Source organism: Bolinopsis microptera, chromosome 8, assembly GCF_026151205.1.
Source record: "Bolinopsis microptera isolate Bmic1 chromosome 8, MBARI_Bmic_1.0, whole genome shotgun sequence".
NCBI classification, from domain to species: domain Eukaryota; kingdom Metazoa; phylum Ctenophora; class Tentaculata; order Lobata; family Bolinopsidae; genus Bolinopsis; species Bolinopsis microptera.
The window spans coordinates 13,052,479-13,070,981 of record NC_087079.1 but is presented as its reverse complement, the minus strand read 5'-3'; the positions used below and the strand labels follow the sequence as shown (position 1 = coordinate 13,070,981).

Here is an 18,503-nt window from a genome sequence, read left to right as displayed (position 1 = left end):
TCACAGTAGAATAGAGGTATGGTATCATGAGTGTGACAAAGTTACCCAAATATTGCCTTGTAACCGTTCGATCCGTGCCCATTAACAATGTTGTATCATAATTGTTAGATTGACCTAATTTACTATATTTCAGACCAAGGAATGATAATTAGACAACTGCAGTTAACTAAGTCACACAAAATGTGACATTTGAAACATTATAGTGCCTAACAACAATAGATTTTCTTTCTGAGCGGTGCATATGGGAGTATGAGTTACGTGGCTAATGTTCAGAACTTCTGAACGTGCTAAGTTAATAGATGTCAAAATTAAGCCACTATCGTCAAAAACGCTATTATTTTTGTTTACCAATATCCTCAAACTCAAATGAACGTGTCCATAAACAAATTAATACTATCAAAATTCTTGTTACTGGGCGGCGCTCGGCGATTCAATTGTCATTCCAATATATATTCAATCTGTTTATGAACAGAGAAGCCTCGAGGTCCCCAGGTAAAATTCGTGGGGAGATATAATTACATTTTTCAAACGTGATGTGGTAGTTGGTACCCTGATAATGACTTGTAAGTTATACTTATACTTAAACCCATGTCTATACTGGAGCTACGCGTTTCCAAGAAAGCTTGATTACTTGATTCAATTTTTATTCAATTTCCCGTAGGCGTAAAAGTAAAACTAAAATAATTCCTCCTGTCCTACCCCTAGATACCTCGCAATGTTCACATGTAATAGCAGATAATTCAGGGGTGTAGGAATGATTTTCTGTACGCCACAGTCAGAATGTCAAAGGTTTTATAAATTTCAATACTATAGTAGTAGTACCGTACAGTTAAAGTTTGCCGAAAGCAAACATTTTTTAACATTTTGCTCGGGCAAAACGCCTGAAAGCAATTTGGCAATAGAGACATTTTTGAACTATGCTTACACTGTACACCATTAAAATATTCTCTTAAATAATATAACACTAGTTCTACTAGTATATGATGTTTTCAAGGGTCACTTGGCGGAAAAAGTCACCGAAATTATGGCACTCAACAACATAGTTCATGAGCTAGTCCCCGCCAACATGAAAAACTTGTTCCAGCCTCTAGATATTACGGTAAATCGTGTTGCCAAGGACATTGTCCGACGTTGTTATAGTTCATATTACTCAGGGGAGGTAATAAAACAGTGCAAGGAAAGCCCCACGTGATGTTAAGGTTAACCTAAAGTTGTCTAAGATAAAAAACACTTCACGCCGAATGGCTTGTAAAAGTTAACACTGAAATGCAGGACCGGGTTAGTTTGATAAAAAAAGGTTTCCATAAAGCTAGAAATCACTGATCCTTGTTTAAGCATGGACTATTTCATGCACGAAAAGTGAAAACCCATTTGATGAAGATGATATGTGATATTACTTTTAGTCACTGATCATGTACACATATTTTAACATTTTTACTGCTTAATGACTGCTTTTCTTACATACTGTATAAAAAATGGATTTAAAAATCATTTGCTGAAATTAAAAAAACGTCAAAAAATTGAAAAAATTCGGATTTTTGATGGTTTTGAATGCCTTCGAGCGTTCATATTAATGTCCGTTCATAATTATGTCCGTTCATGTAATGTCCGTCCAAATAAGGTCCGATAAGGTAACTGTGAATTCTGTGTTCAAATAATCGCAAAAAATGAACAAAATTGTCCATATCAATATGTACCAGCAAGCTACTTTGGTCACGTTCTCAAGTTTACAAAGGCTGGCACCTTGTTCTATATGTGTTCCAGAAACAATAACTTCTCAGACAGGTTAGTTAGTTCTGAACTCAATCTGTAGGTTTAAGATGTTAAGGAGCTGTTAAATGCTGTGGGTTCATTTTCGCCCTAAAAGCATTAGAAAAGCGTTTCTAGTATAGTCTCATTTAGCTAGTAGGTAGCTGTAGTCATTCCCAGTGAGCCAGGCCGGACAAAAGGATTTCAAGATTATTTTGGCCAAAAATCGCGATACCGCGAATTTTAACAGACTATACATTAAACTATACATAAAATTTGTCACAAATAATGGGAAAAATCACGATTCCGTACATGCCGCGATTTCCTTTTGTCTCTGCAGTGAGCTTAACTAAAACAATTATAGGTCACAGCAAGGGAACTTGAGGATCCACGGCCCACGTTCCACAAGTACAAAGTCATAGATAGCTATTTCGGTACTCCTGATAACTCCTGAGCTTCGTAGACATTACGGATGAAATATTGACCAAGAAATCGTATTTTAATGTGCAATTTATCTTTTTACATGATTTACTCAATGTTTTGATTTAATGCATCGCCAACCAGGAAAAGTGGGTAATTGAAAAATTAAGGATCACATCTGTTTACATATTATCATTGTTTAATTAGAATTTGATTCACGATGTCAATCCTTCCCAACTCAGCGAGGCCCAGTGGTGCACCTCGCCGATCTACGGATGCAACAAGAATTAACCATCGACAAGAAATAAAACCAGTTTTCATGGAAATATTGTATGATACATCTGAATCAATAAACATAATTGTATCAATCTTTCAAGTTTAAACCATTTTGGCAAATAGAGATGAAAACCTCAAACCTCATTTTGGGCCAAAAGATATTATGAATAAAGCAGGTCAACTTGCAATAAATAGAACAGTTCCAGTTTGAGTACATTCACCAATTGATAAGATAAAATCAAGGATCAGTAACCCAATACTAATCACTATTTGGCTCAAAATGGTTATCACTGTCGATGAAATTGAGATCAAATTCAGTGATATATAATAACCCTTAAGAAAAATCGAGTAAAACTAATCGCTAATAGTAATATCTCTAATCGTACGAAACTTTAAGATGACCCCAAAATGTTGCCACTGCTGATATGACTATTACCGGTTTATGATATGCAACGAATGTTGTTGTGAACTACATTTTTGTATGCTAGGTATGAAAATGGTAGCTTTTAAACCAAAGGAGGAACAAATAATTAGATTGACAAACTCTTGGTCTGTATTTATAATAGATGTAACACAATATCGGCGATATCAGACGGTAATAGTAACCAGTAGAAGAGTACCAATACTGTTAGTATCTTTACTTTTCTAATAGCTGTCGCACATATGATCCGTTATTAATTCTAATTGAATTTTAATCAGTAACTTTTTGAATACAAGTACACCAATAAGAACTTAAATTCGTTAGCGTACAGAAATCATTTTAGAGTTCACTTACTTAGATTGGTACATTTAATAATACTGAGATAAAAATGGATTAAAAATTATGTACAATGATTGACCAGTATTTGAAAAAAGCATAAAATCGACGGATTCGTGCGTTCCACAACCTCACGATTAAAATATTTCGCCAAACATTTTTTCTGAAACAAATTAAATCTGGCCGATCTTCGTAGAATTTACAATTTTGATTCTGAAAGCCTGACAGGCTGCATCAGTATCACTATCAGCATCAACTTATCAAGTAAAAAAGACAGGTATTATAACCCATGCTGAAGCGCAAAAATGCAAAAAATGCACTTCACGGCACTCACTGTGTAATTATAAATAAAGTTATCAAATAAAAATAATTTCCTTATGACTATCTCTTTTAAAACTCTCAAAGCTTGTTATTACAGATAAAAACAAAATATGTTGACAACCCCTTCAATATGAATAACAATTATATTATGGCGTAGTAGAAAAATCGAAAGTTGTTTCAAAAGAACGGATTAAAATATTTCAACCCTGGAAAAAATGAAGAGAATGGAGAGGCATACCCATCAAAACACTAAAAACCTTTCAGTAATTGAAGTAGACATATGGGACGTATGGAAGCAGGATTCATATCATAAAGTTCATACTGCTTCAAAATCTCTCCGTCATAAGAAAACCCTCACATCTCAAATTTAATGAAAAATCAAGATTCCAAACCTATGAAAAAAAAGCTCCGTTCATCATCATCAAATCAATTTTGCCAGACAAAGATCTGCCAACTAAAGTGCATATTTTATAATATAAACATACCAATAACTTAATGAATAAATTTTCTGTTTTACTACTAAATGGTCGTGGACATCTCCAGATGAAGAGACAACCTCTGAAACTGTGAGCTTATTTCAATTCTATCATACGGTCTATGCTGTACGGTTGTGGTTGTTGTTGTGGAGCTTGTGGTTGTCCTCGAATTGCTCGTCTCCCTAGTGGTTGCGGTGGTTTCACCGTTGTCAAGGTGGCTGGAGCGGGTGTTGCTATGGTAACTGTTGGTGGTTGTAGTGGTGGTGGTCCCCGTGGAGGGAGGGTTTATTCTAGGTGGAGGAGCGGAACTAGACCTGAAATTGAGTATCTAGCGATAACAAGAAGAAGCGTGTTAAATATATTAAAATTAGAAGTAAAATCAACAAAAATATGAACTGCTAAGGTTTTTTGATAGAATTTGAAGTCGCACCAAGTCAGCGACAGCTTCATGGGCTAAATATTGACAGTAAAACGGAAATCGGCATTATCTATATTAAACATTGACATAAATCACCAAAGTAAAGGCCAAAACGCATTACATTTAACAAATAACACATAAAAAGAACATCATAAAGAGGTTTTCCACTAAAAATAGATTTTAATGCAAGTTGAGCCTCAGTGACATCAGAGCCAGCATTTTCCTTGTGAGTTGTGTTTTGTGTTTACCTGGGGTCATTCAGTTCATCAATTTTTTTGTTACAAATAACGATCCTCCGTGAGATGTCTGTCCATCTTCTAGCATGGGTGAATTTGCTCTGTCTTATCCTTAAGGCGATCTGAAAGGTGCTGTTAAAAGGGCTGTACATTTACTCTCAAATGGTAGAATAAGTGACTGGAAAAATGAATAAACAAGAATTTATTGATGTTAATGTTGATGATGGAAAAAGTGGTGAATGTTTTTATATGAGAATATGAATCAGTCTGAAATGGTGAAATTACACAGATCGATAATATTTTTATAACGCGAAGTTTGGTGTTCTTCGGAGAGAATTCTTTTACTTCTCCGAGTTCCAGCTTCATCCGTCCGATGATCCAGTATCCACCCATGGCCACGATCGCCGGTAATTACGGAGATATCTGATATCGTTCTCAAACTTTGACATTAAAACACAAGTAGTTTGAATGCTGAAACATGTACGTAGAATACTGCTTCCTCGGACCTCGATCGCTCAAACAAACTATCTTTATTAACACATAAACATTCTAACGCTCAAACTCAACAAACTATGCTCACAAATTGAAGGATAGAGTGCCACACTTCGACGGAGCGCTAACATTAAACCACTTTGCAACCACTAACTGCGCTGAGTTGCTGAGTAAGACTTACAACAATTTCAGAATACAGGGTTCAACTACAGGAATGTGTCCTCAACCCTCGTTGCCGCTGATAAGCAGCAGTTCTACACTGTGCTATCTTCTAAGGCTAATCACTCGTACAACATGGATAGAAAAAGGATAAAGCACGAATGATAAGATCACGATTATAATAAACACGAACGATGATAACGAGATATTATCGTTCAACAACACGTGACTAAGACACTCAACACGTGACCAAGACACTCCATGAATCACCTATCCAAATCACCCATCATCTCGCTTCTAACTCGATCCCTACACCTCTTCATGCGCCGTTCTATATCTTTCCAATGTCTCCGACTGAAGTCGAAGCGTTTCTGTCGGATCTTAAGAGCAACCTGAAATACACTTACTACTCAGGGCGAGGCTATTATGCGAACTTTACTTTTATAGCTAGACGTCATAGCGACGTCATATCAAGTGAAACAGTTTAGAATTCATTGGAATACTTGTTAACTTGTACTAGCGTGATGCACTGAAAAGACAGATGAGGGTGTGTGAATGAATGTTTGATGATTATAATATAAGTATAATTAGTAAAATAAACAGGTTTTTAGCACTGAAATTTACAAACTGATCAAACTGGCGAATTTAGGCGTATAACGTCATAACAAACCGAAATTTGACAGAATTTTGGGACTCAATCTTAGAAAAAACGAAATTATTACCTGGAAACATTGGAGGGCTTGGTGCCATTTTCTCATCTCCTGATAGATCATACCCAGATGATATTTACAGGTTGCAATTAGCACGTGATCCTGACTCAGAACTTCCTCGTAGATTTCCAGAGCTTTTTTGAAGCATTTCTCTCCTTCGATACGGTCTCCCCAAGAGTGGTAGAGGAAACCCTGGAAAAGAGGAGTCAGGACTGAAGTTAACTGAAAAGTTGTTTACCAGGACAATTCTTCTAAATTTCTCGGTAAACTATTAAGCACGATGGTGTGCAACTAACCTGTTCTTGCCAGTTAAGAGCAACTAACGGGTGCCTCCACCCGTAGTGTTTCATCCTGAATTGTAACGTCTCGTCGAATATCGCTAAAGCCTCTCGAAATAGCGTCGATCTCTCCTCCTGTTTCTTCTGGTCCGTCATCTTGGTGGCTCGTTTTGCTATCAACCTGCATTTTTTTGTTCTTTATTTTAAATTCACAATTTCTTAAACTAAATCCTTCACAACTTCTAAGAGAGTTCTCTCATCTTTGATTTTGATAGATATTGATAAAGTAAAACTTGTAGCAACATAATGTAACTGAATATTAACCTTGATTTGTTGAATCTGTACATGAAATATCCGGGAGATTGTTCGTATCTGTTGAGTAGCTGGTATTTGTCTCCAGTCTCTTTCAGCAACCGTTCAGCTTCATCTGGAGTATTGACATTAATTTAATCTATTTAATTATTCTCTCGACACGGCCATCTCAAGGTTAACACCTGCTGGGCGGGCGACAGTTCGAAAGATATTGGCTGAACCTGGAACTCGACAGAAGAAGCAGTGAACTATCACACAGCAAATAAAACTCAAAGCAGAAAAGTGATTAAAGATGGCACTCACCAAGACGTTTCATGATCAACATACAAGACACAGTGTTGTTGAGGAGAGCGCATTCCTCCTCCAACTGCTCATTTCCGTCCTTCCTGCATTTTTTCAGCTCTTTCCGGGCCTCCAGGAAACTCCTCCGTGCGTTTTCCCAGTCGATTTTGTAGTAGTAAACTTTACCGAGGGAGTAGTTTATTTGGTACAGCAGGTCGGATTTTTTAGATGGACATAGCAGTTTGGCCTGAAAAATAATTCTGATATCAGTTTGATAATAAATTTGACAGTGGTTACCTACGCTGATAAAACAGACAGAGAGAAAATTACAAACCAAAAATTCATTTGTTGATTTTACATTATTGATATTCTAGCTGTAGCTGTGATCGAAGATGTTTGAGCTATCACTGGATTAAATCGTACTCAATATAGTTAACATTAAATAAAATAATCGTACTAACATATTGGAGTAATTTGGTTCCAGGTTCGTAATCACAGATCTCTCCCAGAAACTGACCAGCCAGCCACGCCCATTTGGACAACCTTATCGACTCTTCAGCAGCTACGTGATTGGTGGCTCTTTCAACGAGTGTCTTCATTTGTTCTTCATTGTCTTCTTCTGCCGTCTGAAATATTTGCAACATCAAGAAGGAGATCAGAAGATTGGGGCTCTGGAAACATGTACGGTAGAATGGTACAAGGGTTATTTCGCGAAACAGGTCTGGGTGTGTCTACCTTCTTGAGTAAGTGATTTACTGACTTCTTGATTCTATTTACCATTATCTCCAAAAAATGATTCATAAAAACTAGTCGAAATTGTGAAATTGTTAGCCTACCAAATTTTGAGTAAAGAATATAATTGGTTATATTAGGAAAAATAATGGGACTGCAGTGTTATGATCTAGATCATGATATGATGTAGAATTTTTAGATTTAATCTATTAAATTTCTGGATTATTTATTTAAAATACAAAAACGTAGCAACGGGGGCCCCTCTCGTTACTAACAGGAACTGTGCAGTATGGACTGTAAAAGTGTAAAAGGTGATCAAAGACAAAACTTGATATGACCACAAAAAGAGATGTGAGGATAGCGACAGTAAATAACTCCATAAATAGGTATAAGGGTATAGTAATAGAACGCAAAAAAACAAAAAGTAACGAAGTGATCGTCAGCAGCGAGAAAGGCGATAGCAGAATTGGACACACTTAGCTAATTAGTCACACTTAGCTAATTGGTTAATTAGGCACACTTAGCTTATTAGTCACACTTAGCTAATTGGTTAATAAGGCACACTTAGTTAATTAGGTACACTTAGCTAATTAGTTAATTAGGTACACTTAGCTAATTAGGTACACTTAGCTTATTAGTTAATTAGTCACACTTAGCTAATTAGTTAATTAGGAAAACTTAGCTAATTAGTTAATTAGGTACACTTAGCTAATTAGTTAATTAGGTACACTTAGCTAATTAGGTACACTTAGCTTATTAGTTAATAAGTCACACTTAGCTAATTAGTTAATTAGGAAAACTTAGCTAATTAGGTACACTTAGCTAATTAGTTAATTAGGTACACTTAGTTAATTAGACACATTTAGCTAATTAGTTAATTAGATACACTTAGCTAATTAGGTACACTTAGCTTATTAGTTAATTAGTCACACTTATCTAATTAGTTAATTAGGTACACTTAGCTAATTAGCTAATTAGGTACAATTAGCTAATTAGTTAATTAGGTACACTTATATAATTAGCTAATTAGGCACACTTAGCTAATTAGTTAATTAAGCACACTTAGCATGACAACTCACTCCTGTTTTTAACAATGTTTTTTCATCCCAACACGGACAAGCCCTGCATTTTCGGACTATGCAGTTGCTGAATACTGTAGCCTGGTTAAAATCAATTTTGGATTTTTATCACTAATTATTTTAAATATTTTGCTAAAACTAATAATGCTTAGTAGTATAGATATTTATCAGACTGGTTATGGAATCTGTCTGATAGGATAGTGACGTCATACTTATATTAAGCATCATGGTGAAAGCGGCTGGCTGAGAGCGGCTTTTGCTTGGTAGAAACCCAGTAATATGATTAAATTGGGTTTATCTGAAAGCCTTACTTGCAAGCCATGGTGATTTTGAGACATGATGTAAGTTTTATATTTTACATTATTAGTGACTGTGCAGCAAAATTTAATCGTTGTTACTTACTTGTTCTATAAAGTTTCTCCAGTTTTAACAAGAATTTCGCCGCGGTTAAACCACGCACGATCAATTTTCCCTACCATGTACTTGTACCATTAATTCTTTTGTGTGAAAAGTGTGACTGGAAAAAAGTGCACCATATTTACATACTATGTTGTTTATAAATGAGTGGGATTCGTGCATGGTAAAAATTGACGATTTATTTGAACAATGCAGCGCCGCGCATCAACAATAAATGAATCCAGAAAATTGCGGAAAATAACTTTGCGAAGGAGGAATTTCGCTGTAATTAATTAACACATGGCTAGCGTCGCGCGCAGCATAACAGACGCTTCCTATACACATAATTATAGGGGAGTGGTCTATATTTCAAAGGAGCAGACTTTTGTCATCATCGCAGGTCCATCGGGCCACCTCATATATCCAAACCCGATTACTTATTCCCTACGATCTTTTTGCCTTCGGCAAGAGTAGGGAAAAAAAATCAATATGAAATAACATGTGAGAGTTATATTATGCAAAGCTAATTAAAAAGTCTATATTTATTATATTATATTTATAATTGATTTTTACCTCGTTTTGATCGTTCATGAATGTGACGTCACTGAGCGACTGAGTCAGTTCATGTTGCATCATCCTGTTATACGTCTAATGGGATAATAACTTCGATTAATTACTTTAATTAGTTACTTTAATTAACGATCAATTATTTAATACCATTGCACAATTATTTAGTTAGTTATTTTAATGAAGACATCAAGAGAATAATTCCCATACAAAGTTATCATACATTTAAATCTTGAAACTCACCTCGGCAGGACCGTCTAGATTAGGGGCATGTTGCTTCATTTCATCCCAGTACCGAAACAGATCTATATTAAATGTGTTGAACTGGTTGATCTCGGAACTTGAGCGGAACAACTCAAAATATTCTGGTGTTCTCACTATTTTGTGCAGTTTCTTCCATCGAAGGGCCTGAAATTCAATCCAATTAAAAGTTTAATCAAGAATCAAGATGATATATCAAACCTCAAATATAACATGATGATTGTTTGAAACAGCAAACAATCATGAGGTTAACGTAAGAAGATTCCTATAAGTTTTAATCAACCTAATTAGTAATTACCTCAGCAATACATATTAAAATGTCTAATATTAACTCTTATCGTTAACCGCTCTAGTCAGAGTAAAGTAAAGTATAAAATATTAAATAACCTGAGACCAGTGCCAGGGTAACTCTTCTAAAGTCCTCCAATTGATGGGCTGAGTTTGGAAGTAGTTGGCAAGTTTCTGAAATGTGTGACAGTTAAATTAGATAAACTCGACAGGTTCGATTGATCTTGCTTTTAAAAGTAAAGTGTGGCGGTTCAGATGATGTTTGTAGCGTTACATATTTTGTTGTAACGTTAAAATATATACGGGGTCTTCGACACGAAGGCAAGTAAATTTGCTTCACTAACAGCAAACAATAAATTGTATATTGTTTATTGTTAGTGAAGCAAATTTGTGCGTTTATCATATTATTATTGTGTGTTTATTAAACATACAAAGCTCGTACCGTGTGATAACAATTGTGGGTTTTCCGGAAGAAGCTTGGCATCCGTTTCAGTTTGTGGTTGGAGTATTTTTGGTTGATTTCGTCCAGTTTAACCTCGGGGGTTCCGCCCATTACGGAGCATAGCACCTGTGAAAAATATGTTTAACACCTGCTTATTGATAAGTAATTGGAAACTTGCCGACAGTTAATCGAGTAATTATTAATCGGTTGTTGATTTGATTTCCTATCGCCAAAGCTACTACTGTAAGCCAGTTCTACGCCACTTTCATGAAGTAGCCAAAATATTTGAGATACTTGCAAAGTGAACGTACCGCTTTTTGAACACAACCGTGAGCAAGTGAAAATATTCCGGTGTGCTCCTTGATAAGAGAATCTTGAGCAGCTCTGTAAAATGAAGCCCAGTCGGCAGTCTTCACTTCAGTTGTATCCCTGTACCCACTCATCTGTAAAGCACCCAGAATTTCCTGCTCCGTCAACCCTACAAGACAAGAGTGAGTTAATTGATTAATGATATTTGACAATATTGCTACTTTGAATTCAAGTATCATGCAGTGGGTGCAGTGCAGTAAGGTTAATTATATTGTCTGGAGATTATCATATGGATTCAATACATATTATGCCTTTACCTCGTCTACTCATGGCGATGAAACAGAGCGCATCCTGGACCCAGTTGTTGTTTACGTTGTCAGCCCAACCATAGTCCCTGCACCATCTGATGAAGATGTTGTACCACAGAGTTTCTTGCGTTGGAGCCTGAAAGGGGTTGGATTGAGAAAGGGATTCATGTAGATTAAATGTAGAGTTAAATACTAAGGCGAATCGTTTTGCTAATTTTTTAAGTTTCGTTTTAAACAGAGATTTTGTTTTATCTCGTGCCTACAATCAATGTGACAGGAAGGATCTATAATTTATTCCATTTGTCATGTTAATAAACCTTAGTTTGACAATTTGTACGTTTGTGAAGTTTTAGCACTTGGATCCTGGCCAATTTCAGCCTCATCTTCATAATGTAGGAATATAAACCGGGGCACTATACCGGAGCATGAATAATAATAAGACGCTGCATTGTTACACTGCCTCCCGCTCTCTAGTATCAGGAGCTGCAGTGAGCACACTGGATCTCCGCCTGCTCCACACTTTGTCTACTCCACACTTTGTCTACTCCACACTTTGTCTGCTCTTTTTCCGCTAGCTCACAAGACTCTACTTACTACTAACACTATCCTTTTGTTCTCTGTTCTATAAACGTCACACAGACTTAGATCACCACAACCAGGAACTTAAAACACGGCAAGTTAAAACCAGGAACTTTAGCGATGCCGGGCAGTCACAGTTCTGCTCCGATGCGGTTGAGAGGTGCACCGCCTCCCGCTCCCATGATGAACCTGATTACTCACCGCAACATCAGGAAACAGCCTCAGTACTACTCTCTAGAGCCCGATAGGCAGGTTAGTCACACTAAGTCACTGTTGTTCAGGGTCAGTCATAGACCGCTTCATTTGGTATGGGTAGTCCGCGTCAGAATCCATCTTTAGCTTCCCGTCTTAGTGGTGCCGAGAGACTGCCGGACTATTACGTCATCACAGATCGGCAATCATACGCTTAGTTAGACCTTTCTTATCAGAATAATCGCGAAGTAACCAATATTAAAATTCTTGCTTTTTCAGAATATTCTAGCTCACTTGTTTTCTCGTTTTGGACGTTTCCTTAAAGTTGTTTCATTTCCTACAGAAGATCCTAGCACAAATAGTTCACCACGAAATGAAAGAAGAAGATGAGTACAAGGACATGGAGTTCACACTGGAAAATGGAAACGACAAGATTGCGAGACGAATCAAGGAGCTCGAGTTCAGGTTAGGAACTCTTTTTGTCGGTAGGGAGGCAAACTTTAACCGCTAGTTGGAAGGTGCGATCATAAATTATACGAGGAATATTAATGTTTTATCGAGTAAATATTTCAGATTCCAAAGGATAAAAGAGATAAGGGATTGTCACAGCTCAAAATCTCAGAGTATTCTCAGTCTAACAGTCCTGACCATTACTCTACCTTTCGTTATTTACTTCTTCCTTTTCATGATCTTCATAGACATGGACCGGACCAATTAGCAGGTCGTGGTTAGGCCTAATATATATTTAGTTAGGCCTAACATATATTATAGACCTAATATATGTATAATATACAGTTATAAATAGATATAATTGTTAGTCGGCCATAAAGTGACACATTCTGAACAGTTAGTTTACTCCGTTTTATTTTTAGGCAAGTCGCCGTCCCGAATCGCTATTAGATGGCTTAGAATTATTAGTGTTTATGTGATTTTCTTTAGTTGTGTTACTAATTTGTTACCTCTCAACAGATGCTATTAATAGCTGAGAAAAATGTCGGCTCTAATTTTTACAATTTCGTGAGTCCTATACGAGCTATTCTATTAATATAATGGTATCAATTCCAAAGACTTATAATGTAAATAGTGTGAATTCATGTAAATATTGTAAATATTTTGATTTTATCAACAAATTAATATATCTTACCTCCACAATGGATTCTATCTGAGCATCTACCTTTTCGTAGATACCGAATACCCTGAGTTCGTTTGCCACAGCGACCTGGGATACCACATAAAATAACCACACCTGTTTTTAAACATGTGGTGTGTCGTAAATATATCCAACTTAAATTAAATTGAAATTGTTATAAATTCACGTTTTAGATAGCAGATGGGCTGATTATTTTGGTAGATAAAGATGGAGAATATTTCCTAAAATCAAATATTATTCCACCTGTCTGGAATTGGGAATACAACAAAACATTTAAAATTGGCGCTATAATAATATATTCTCGTACCAGATACATAGGGTTGTGACTGAGACTGGTGTTACAAATGGTATTGAGCTGTTGAGGATCCAGATGTTTGCAATATGTTTCCAGGTGTTTCTGTACCACTATTTTCCTCTGTTCCACGTCTGATATTCCGCCCATGTGATACTCGACATGGTTATTTTCTCCCTAGTTTATAATAAGACGTAATGAAATGGGTCGAGAAGGTTAATAAAATGTCTGTGTCATGTCAAGGTGGATTTTTTGATCTTCTAATGTTTTCTACGGGAATTTTTTGAATTTCTTTAAAAAAATAACACAGTTCAAAGGAATATTCCGTCTCAGACCCTTACCTTACTGTTGTAGTTCTCAGTAAAGTTCTGATACTGCGGCGAGTTAGTTGTACACGTGATGATGATTCTGCACGTGTCTGGAATGTTGTTTGGTAACCACGTGAAGTCCTCCAACACGTGGGCGTGGTCACTGTCAGCTGACAGGCTCTCCAGACAGTCTATAGCCAGGACGAACTTCTGTTCCTTGGCCTGTACTACCCGGTTAAACAGCTCGATGTTGTCCTGGTGACGAGGTTTGAATTAATTTGTGGCAGGTTTTCATTTTACCAATTTGAATGATAGTCTGGTAGCACTTCCGTTAACAAATCATTAACGAATGAACTATGACAGCTGATGACATTTTTCATTTGTTAATGATTTTTTAACGGAAGTGATTAGGATAAAGGTTCTGTACAATGACGATATGTCGCTACAAGTTCTTTACTCCTTCCTATGTCAGCCGAAAAAAGGCCTGTCTAAGTGTCTGACACTGCAATTACATAAACACTAATGACAAAATGTCACGGCTGACGCAAAATGGCTATAATTGAAATACGTGCACGCAACATAAGGCTTTAATTGAGTTAATGATTGGCACAATCCTGCAAACCTGAAGCGAGCTCCACTGTTTCCTGGTACATTCGGTCATCAGCTGATCTTCTCCACCGCTCTCATCAATATCCACGCCTAGAATTTGTAGCACGTTCTCCAGCATCTGAAGAAATTACCAGTTATAGAAAGTCATTAGTGACCAACAACAGATGTTGTGTCATGATCTGATAAAACGTTTAAGGTGCAGCAGCGATTAGATCCTAGAGATCACTAGTTCACTAGCGTGGAGCAGGACTCTGTTTGTATGATGTGCGTGCATCATGGATTGTGCGATAATTGGTGATATATGACCATTGTGCGGAAGGAATCATATGCAAATGAAACGGTAAATAAAAAAATTACGTATAAACTTGATGACGCAAAAGCTTGGTGTTACGTATTTGTCTTATCCTAAAGTAAAACACCCAAAACAAGGAAAATGCATTCCTGCTGATAAAAGAATTACGTGATGGTGAAAAGGAGTTTGTTTACAATATTTGCTAAGCGACACATTGGATACGCACATGAGAAAGATCACGACTGTAGTTGCTGCATCCGATGTAGTGTGTTATCAGAGGAATATCCGAATTGTTGCCGTACTGCAGAGCCCATCTGGACAGGAGGGTCGACTTGCCGCACCCTTGTTCACCACTTATCAGCATTATAGGCTGAAAATAAAGAGTAAATAAAGTGTTTCGATCAAAGGGATCACGTTTGTTTATTTATGTTTTGTCGGTACGAACGAACGGGCGTAACCACGCGCGCGCGCACGATTTACAAAATGCGCGCGCTTTGTTAGTAGTGGTTGGTGGTGTATGATTATGCTTTAGCGCGTTACGCAAAGTAGAAATTCTTAAGAAGCAGCAGATAAAGAAATAATTAATTGAATTCCGCCCAAAAATTGATCCATGTAAGTTGCTACCTAGACAGTGTTCTAAAGAACAGAAGAACAATATATCTTTTAACACACGCCCGTTCTAAAAAGTGGGAGTTCGGCAGGCACTGAAATTAATTAAAGCTGAACAAGAAAGAAGAAATTTGAATGGTCATAGTGAAAGTTCTCCTTTAATTGAATTGACAAGATAACACAATGACCCTTTTATTTTTGAAATGGCAAAACGTGGACATTATCATCCCGGACCATGCCGTATGTGAAGTGCAAGAGGTAATAGACGGCAACCAAGCCTTCCAATTAGACTTTGACATAGTAGTATAATACACAAAATTGATATTGCAGACTATTTTCTTTATCATACTGTACACTGCATACAAATGTGTTTTGAACAAGTTTTCATGTCATGAAATATGCAGTGCATCTTACTATACATCCCAGAATTTGTTAGTAAAGTTGGATGATTAACATTACATTAGCTTAAGAAAAGTTGTGTTCCACGCAACTACTGGTATATAATATTGTAAGTATATATAATATACGATATGTAAACTATACACTCACATATTATTCACTATGTGCATAAAATTATACACAAACTTCAACATGTAACAGTAGAACGTATTAAATTCCAGAGCACAACTAAAAGAATTTACTGACGCCCGAGCAGAGCTAGTTCCGATACACCTTGGTCGAAGTAAGATGATAGACACGGTTTTCCTTTTCACAGCCTAGGTACTAAACTGAGAGCTGATAGGTGGATCGGTGACCCGTGCCACTGGTTCGGCTACGTGATTGGTAGCTTTGGTATGAAAAGAATGTTGTGCAGAGTTATTACATGACCCTTTGTAGGGTTTCCATTAGATTTATGTAAAATTACAATACCGAGTACATGATTGTGTTTTAAAAGGAAGGGTATGGCGGTCTGATGAGATTACTCGATGAAAAATGTAAACAAATGTCATGTTAACGTTAAATGTTGCTAACTTTTCCATGCTGGTATAATCTTCGCCCGCACTGTACTATAATCTGAGATAATAATAATATGATATGTACTTAGATTTTAAATCGATTAACCTTCTGTTTCTTGGAAATTGATTTTCAGATTTTGAGTAATGCAGCTGCAGTGATGGTGAAGATTTGGCAAATCAGTACGCGGGATGAAAACAATATCGCACATATTATCTCCGATTCAACAATCTTTTTGCGACATTCTATTATAAGGGAGTAAGGGAGATAGCTGGGACACGACACATTATAACGATATAACAATTGATTGAGATGCTACATTTCTTTCATACCCGAAAATGGAGTTTCACTGAATAAATTCATCAAGTATTAGTATTAGTCTAGAGTAAATATATAAGGGAGTATATTATATATAAGGGATATCCCTAATCCCTTAAGTTTCGTTTGATGCTCCTTAATGTAGATGTCTAGTTCTACGAGTGGTTTCTAGGGGTATTTTGTACAAAGAGCGGGTACTCGAGATGATCTCATATTTTTCGCTGCAGAAGGAGTCAAAACAATAAGACAATTGGAGTCGGGATCCTGCAACCCCAAACACTACAATTGGTACAAATAACACAGTAAGTGACACACACACAGAGTGATTCCTGCAGCTCTTTTCATTCACTATATTAGGACGCAATGAAACTACCGGACCACGATGACCCCATGGCAACATTAAAATATATCGACTCTGTTACATCGTTTCCTCAAATTATTTGTTATATCTATACCACTAGTAGTGTTGAAAGTATTAAAAGTAAAAAAGTGTTAAAGTAAAAAAATATCATATTATTACTATATAATAATATACAGCACGCAAGCTCTCTGCAACCAATATCGTACGTAACATCTTTCAATGTTTACAAAATTGATTTATTGGTCATAATACAAGTACTTTGATCTATGCCACGACTCACGGAGAATAATACAGCTAAAAATACATGTAAAATGGTAAATAAATACAAAAAACGTACAACAGCTATAAAAATAGTTAAAAACGTTAAGAAGAGTTTTCAACTGAACGTACCTTATGTTTAGGTTGACCAATGGACGCAGCGTGCTGATTTAAACCCACGATCAGATCGGACCCAAAGTTAGCTAACCGACTTGTATCTCCGTTCCTGGCTTCGAACAGATGGTGCGCTAAAATCATCTGAAATAATGGTTATTAAATGACTTGTATAATACCCACGGTTTCTCATATAATTAACCCCACTAATTAATTAATTAACCCCACTAATGATGTTCACATTATATAAGATTATATCCGGAGATAATTTAAATAATACACATTCTAGAGAAAACACTTTTAACAGATTGGGTGCTAGATGGCGTAATGATCAAAATGATGGTTATTATTATAGATGAGTTAAACCCATGGTTTCTTAAATCAAAACCGTCTTAGGACGGTCACAATTTTAACAGTTCATGTTCTTAAGAAAATTCCCGAACACTTAAAGTGCTATAATTAGTTTATCATTAAATATGCAGGATAAATTCACATAATCTGTAGATCCCATGCAATAGTGATCAGTCTGATTAATTTGCCATGTATTTCATAGTGCGGTTTACTTTATTTTCAGTACAATAATAAATAATAATCAAAGAAAATGTCAGCTCAATATATTTAAACATAAATGTGTGATTGTTGGAGGGGGTTCATGATAATATATGCTATATTCCGATGGCTCTATAATTAGTACTGCACGACAAATATATCGGACTTACATTCCTGCCAAACCGATCCGTATGTGATATTTGGGCAATTCCACCGTGACGGACACCACGATTATGCCATTTTTAAAAGTTCAAACGAATGTTGTGCTCAGGATGTTGCTTCTATATCAGCTTAAACTATTTATTAGTCCACATTTAACCTTTCTATAGGTTGTGTGAAAATTTCAGACCCCTACCATTATTACTTTCTGAGATAGCACCCCTGTGACGGACGCGACTTAAATATGACACTTTTTGTGGGTGTCTACTCAGAAGGTACCCAAATCTATCTCAAAACGTTATCTATTATCTCTAATTTGGACATGCAGTGATAGAAAAAGGTTTAGGGATTTCTGAGATACCATTGTTTTGGAGATTGCTCAATTTTTGTTTGCGTGGCGCCATTTTCAAATTGTGACAGACGTGACTGTGACGGACACACGTTTTTTTTTCAATTTCTCCAAATCTTCTATTTGACACTTTTATCTTGTT

General features: G+C 36.5%; 2 protein-coding genes across 3 annotated transcripts in view; one reads left to right on the top strand and one right to left on the bottom strand.

The window, feature by feature from the left end:
- Window positions 1-2,487: 2,487 nt before the first annotated feature.
- The window catches only part of LOC134819309 (tetratricopeptide repeat protein 41-like), a 32,653-nt gene continuing 16,637 nt past the window's right edge, over window positions 2,488-18,503 (bottom strand). Inside the window, exons 7-25 of one of the 2 annotated variants that reach the window (XM_063829202.1) lie at window positions 17,323-17,448; window positions 14,917-15,060; window positions 14,412-14,516; window positions 13,823-14,044; window positions 13,497-13,658; window positions 13,184-13,258; window positions 11,278-11,404; window positions 10,963-11,129; window positions 10,652-10,777; window positions 10,309-10,383; window positions 9,904-10,068; window positions 9,667-9,741; window positions 7,348-7,512; window positions 6,908-7,133; window positions 6,617-6,719; window positions 6,311-6,473; window positions 6,027-6,206; window positions 4,666-4,775; window positions 2,488-4,313 (exon numbers count right to left, since the gene is read on the bottom strand). In XM_063829202.1, the coding sequence (XP_063685272.1) occupies window positions 4,043-4,313; window positions 4,666-4,775; window positions 6,027-6,206; window positions 6,311-6,473; window positions 6,617-6,719; window positions 6,908-7,133; window positions 7,348-7,512; window positions 9,667-9,741; window positions 9,904-10,068; window positions 10,309-10,383; window positions 10,652-10,777; window positions 10,963-11,129; window positions 11,278-11,404; window positions 13,184-13,258; window positions 13,497-13,658; window positions 13,823-14,044; window positions 14,412-14,516; window positions 14,917-15,060; window positions 17,323-17,448 (2,787 nt within the window). In that variant the 3' untranslated portion in view covers window positions 2,488-4,042. Of the gene's footprint in view, window positions 4,314-4,665; window positions 4,776-5,574; window positions 5,697-6,026; window positions 6,207-6,310; window positions 6,474-6,616; window positions 6,720-6,907; window positions 7,134-7,347; window positions 7,513-9,666; window positions 9,742-9,903; window positions 10,069-10,308; window positions 10,384-10,651; window positions 10,778-10,962; window positions 11,130-11,277; window positions 11,405-13,183; window positions 13,259-13,496; window positions 13,659-13,822; window positions 14,045-14,411; window positions 14,517-14,916; window positions 15,061-17,322; window positions 17,449-18,503 lie in introns of those variants that run through there. The other variant, XM_063829203.1, reaches the window with a different exon arrangement.
- LOC134819310 (uncharacterized) lies at window positions 11,872-12,838 on the top strand. The gene is made up of 3 exons (XM_063829204.1): window positions 11,872-12,099; window positions 12,383-12,504; window positions 12,613-12,838. Exons 1-3 carry the CDS (start codon window positions 11,968-11,970, stop codon window positions 12,755-12,757), a joined length of 399 nt encoding a protein of 132 aa, XP_063685274.1. The 5' UTR covers window positions 11,872-11,967; the 3' UTR covers window positions 12,758-12,838.

Excerpts from the sequence above, each read along its gene's own strand:
- LOC134819310 (XM_063829204.1), top strand. The coding sequence starts at position 11,968 with ATGCCGGGCAGTCACAGTTCTGCTCCGATGCGGTTGAGAGGTGCACCG. Across the intron at positions 12,100-12,382 it reads CTCTAGAGCCCGATAGGCAG|AAGATCCTAGCACAAATAGT; the intron begins GTTAGTCACACT and ends CATTTCCTACAG. Across the intron at positions 12,505-12,612 it reads ATCAAGGAGCTCGAGTTCAG|ATTCCAAAGGATAAAAGAGA; the intron begins GTTAGGAACTCT and ends TAAATATTTCAG.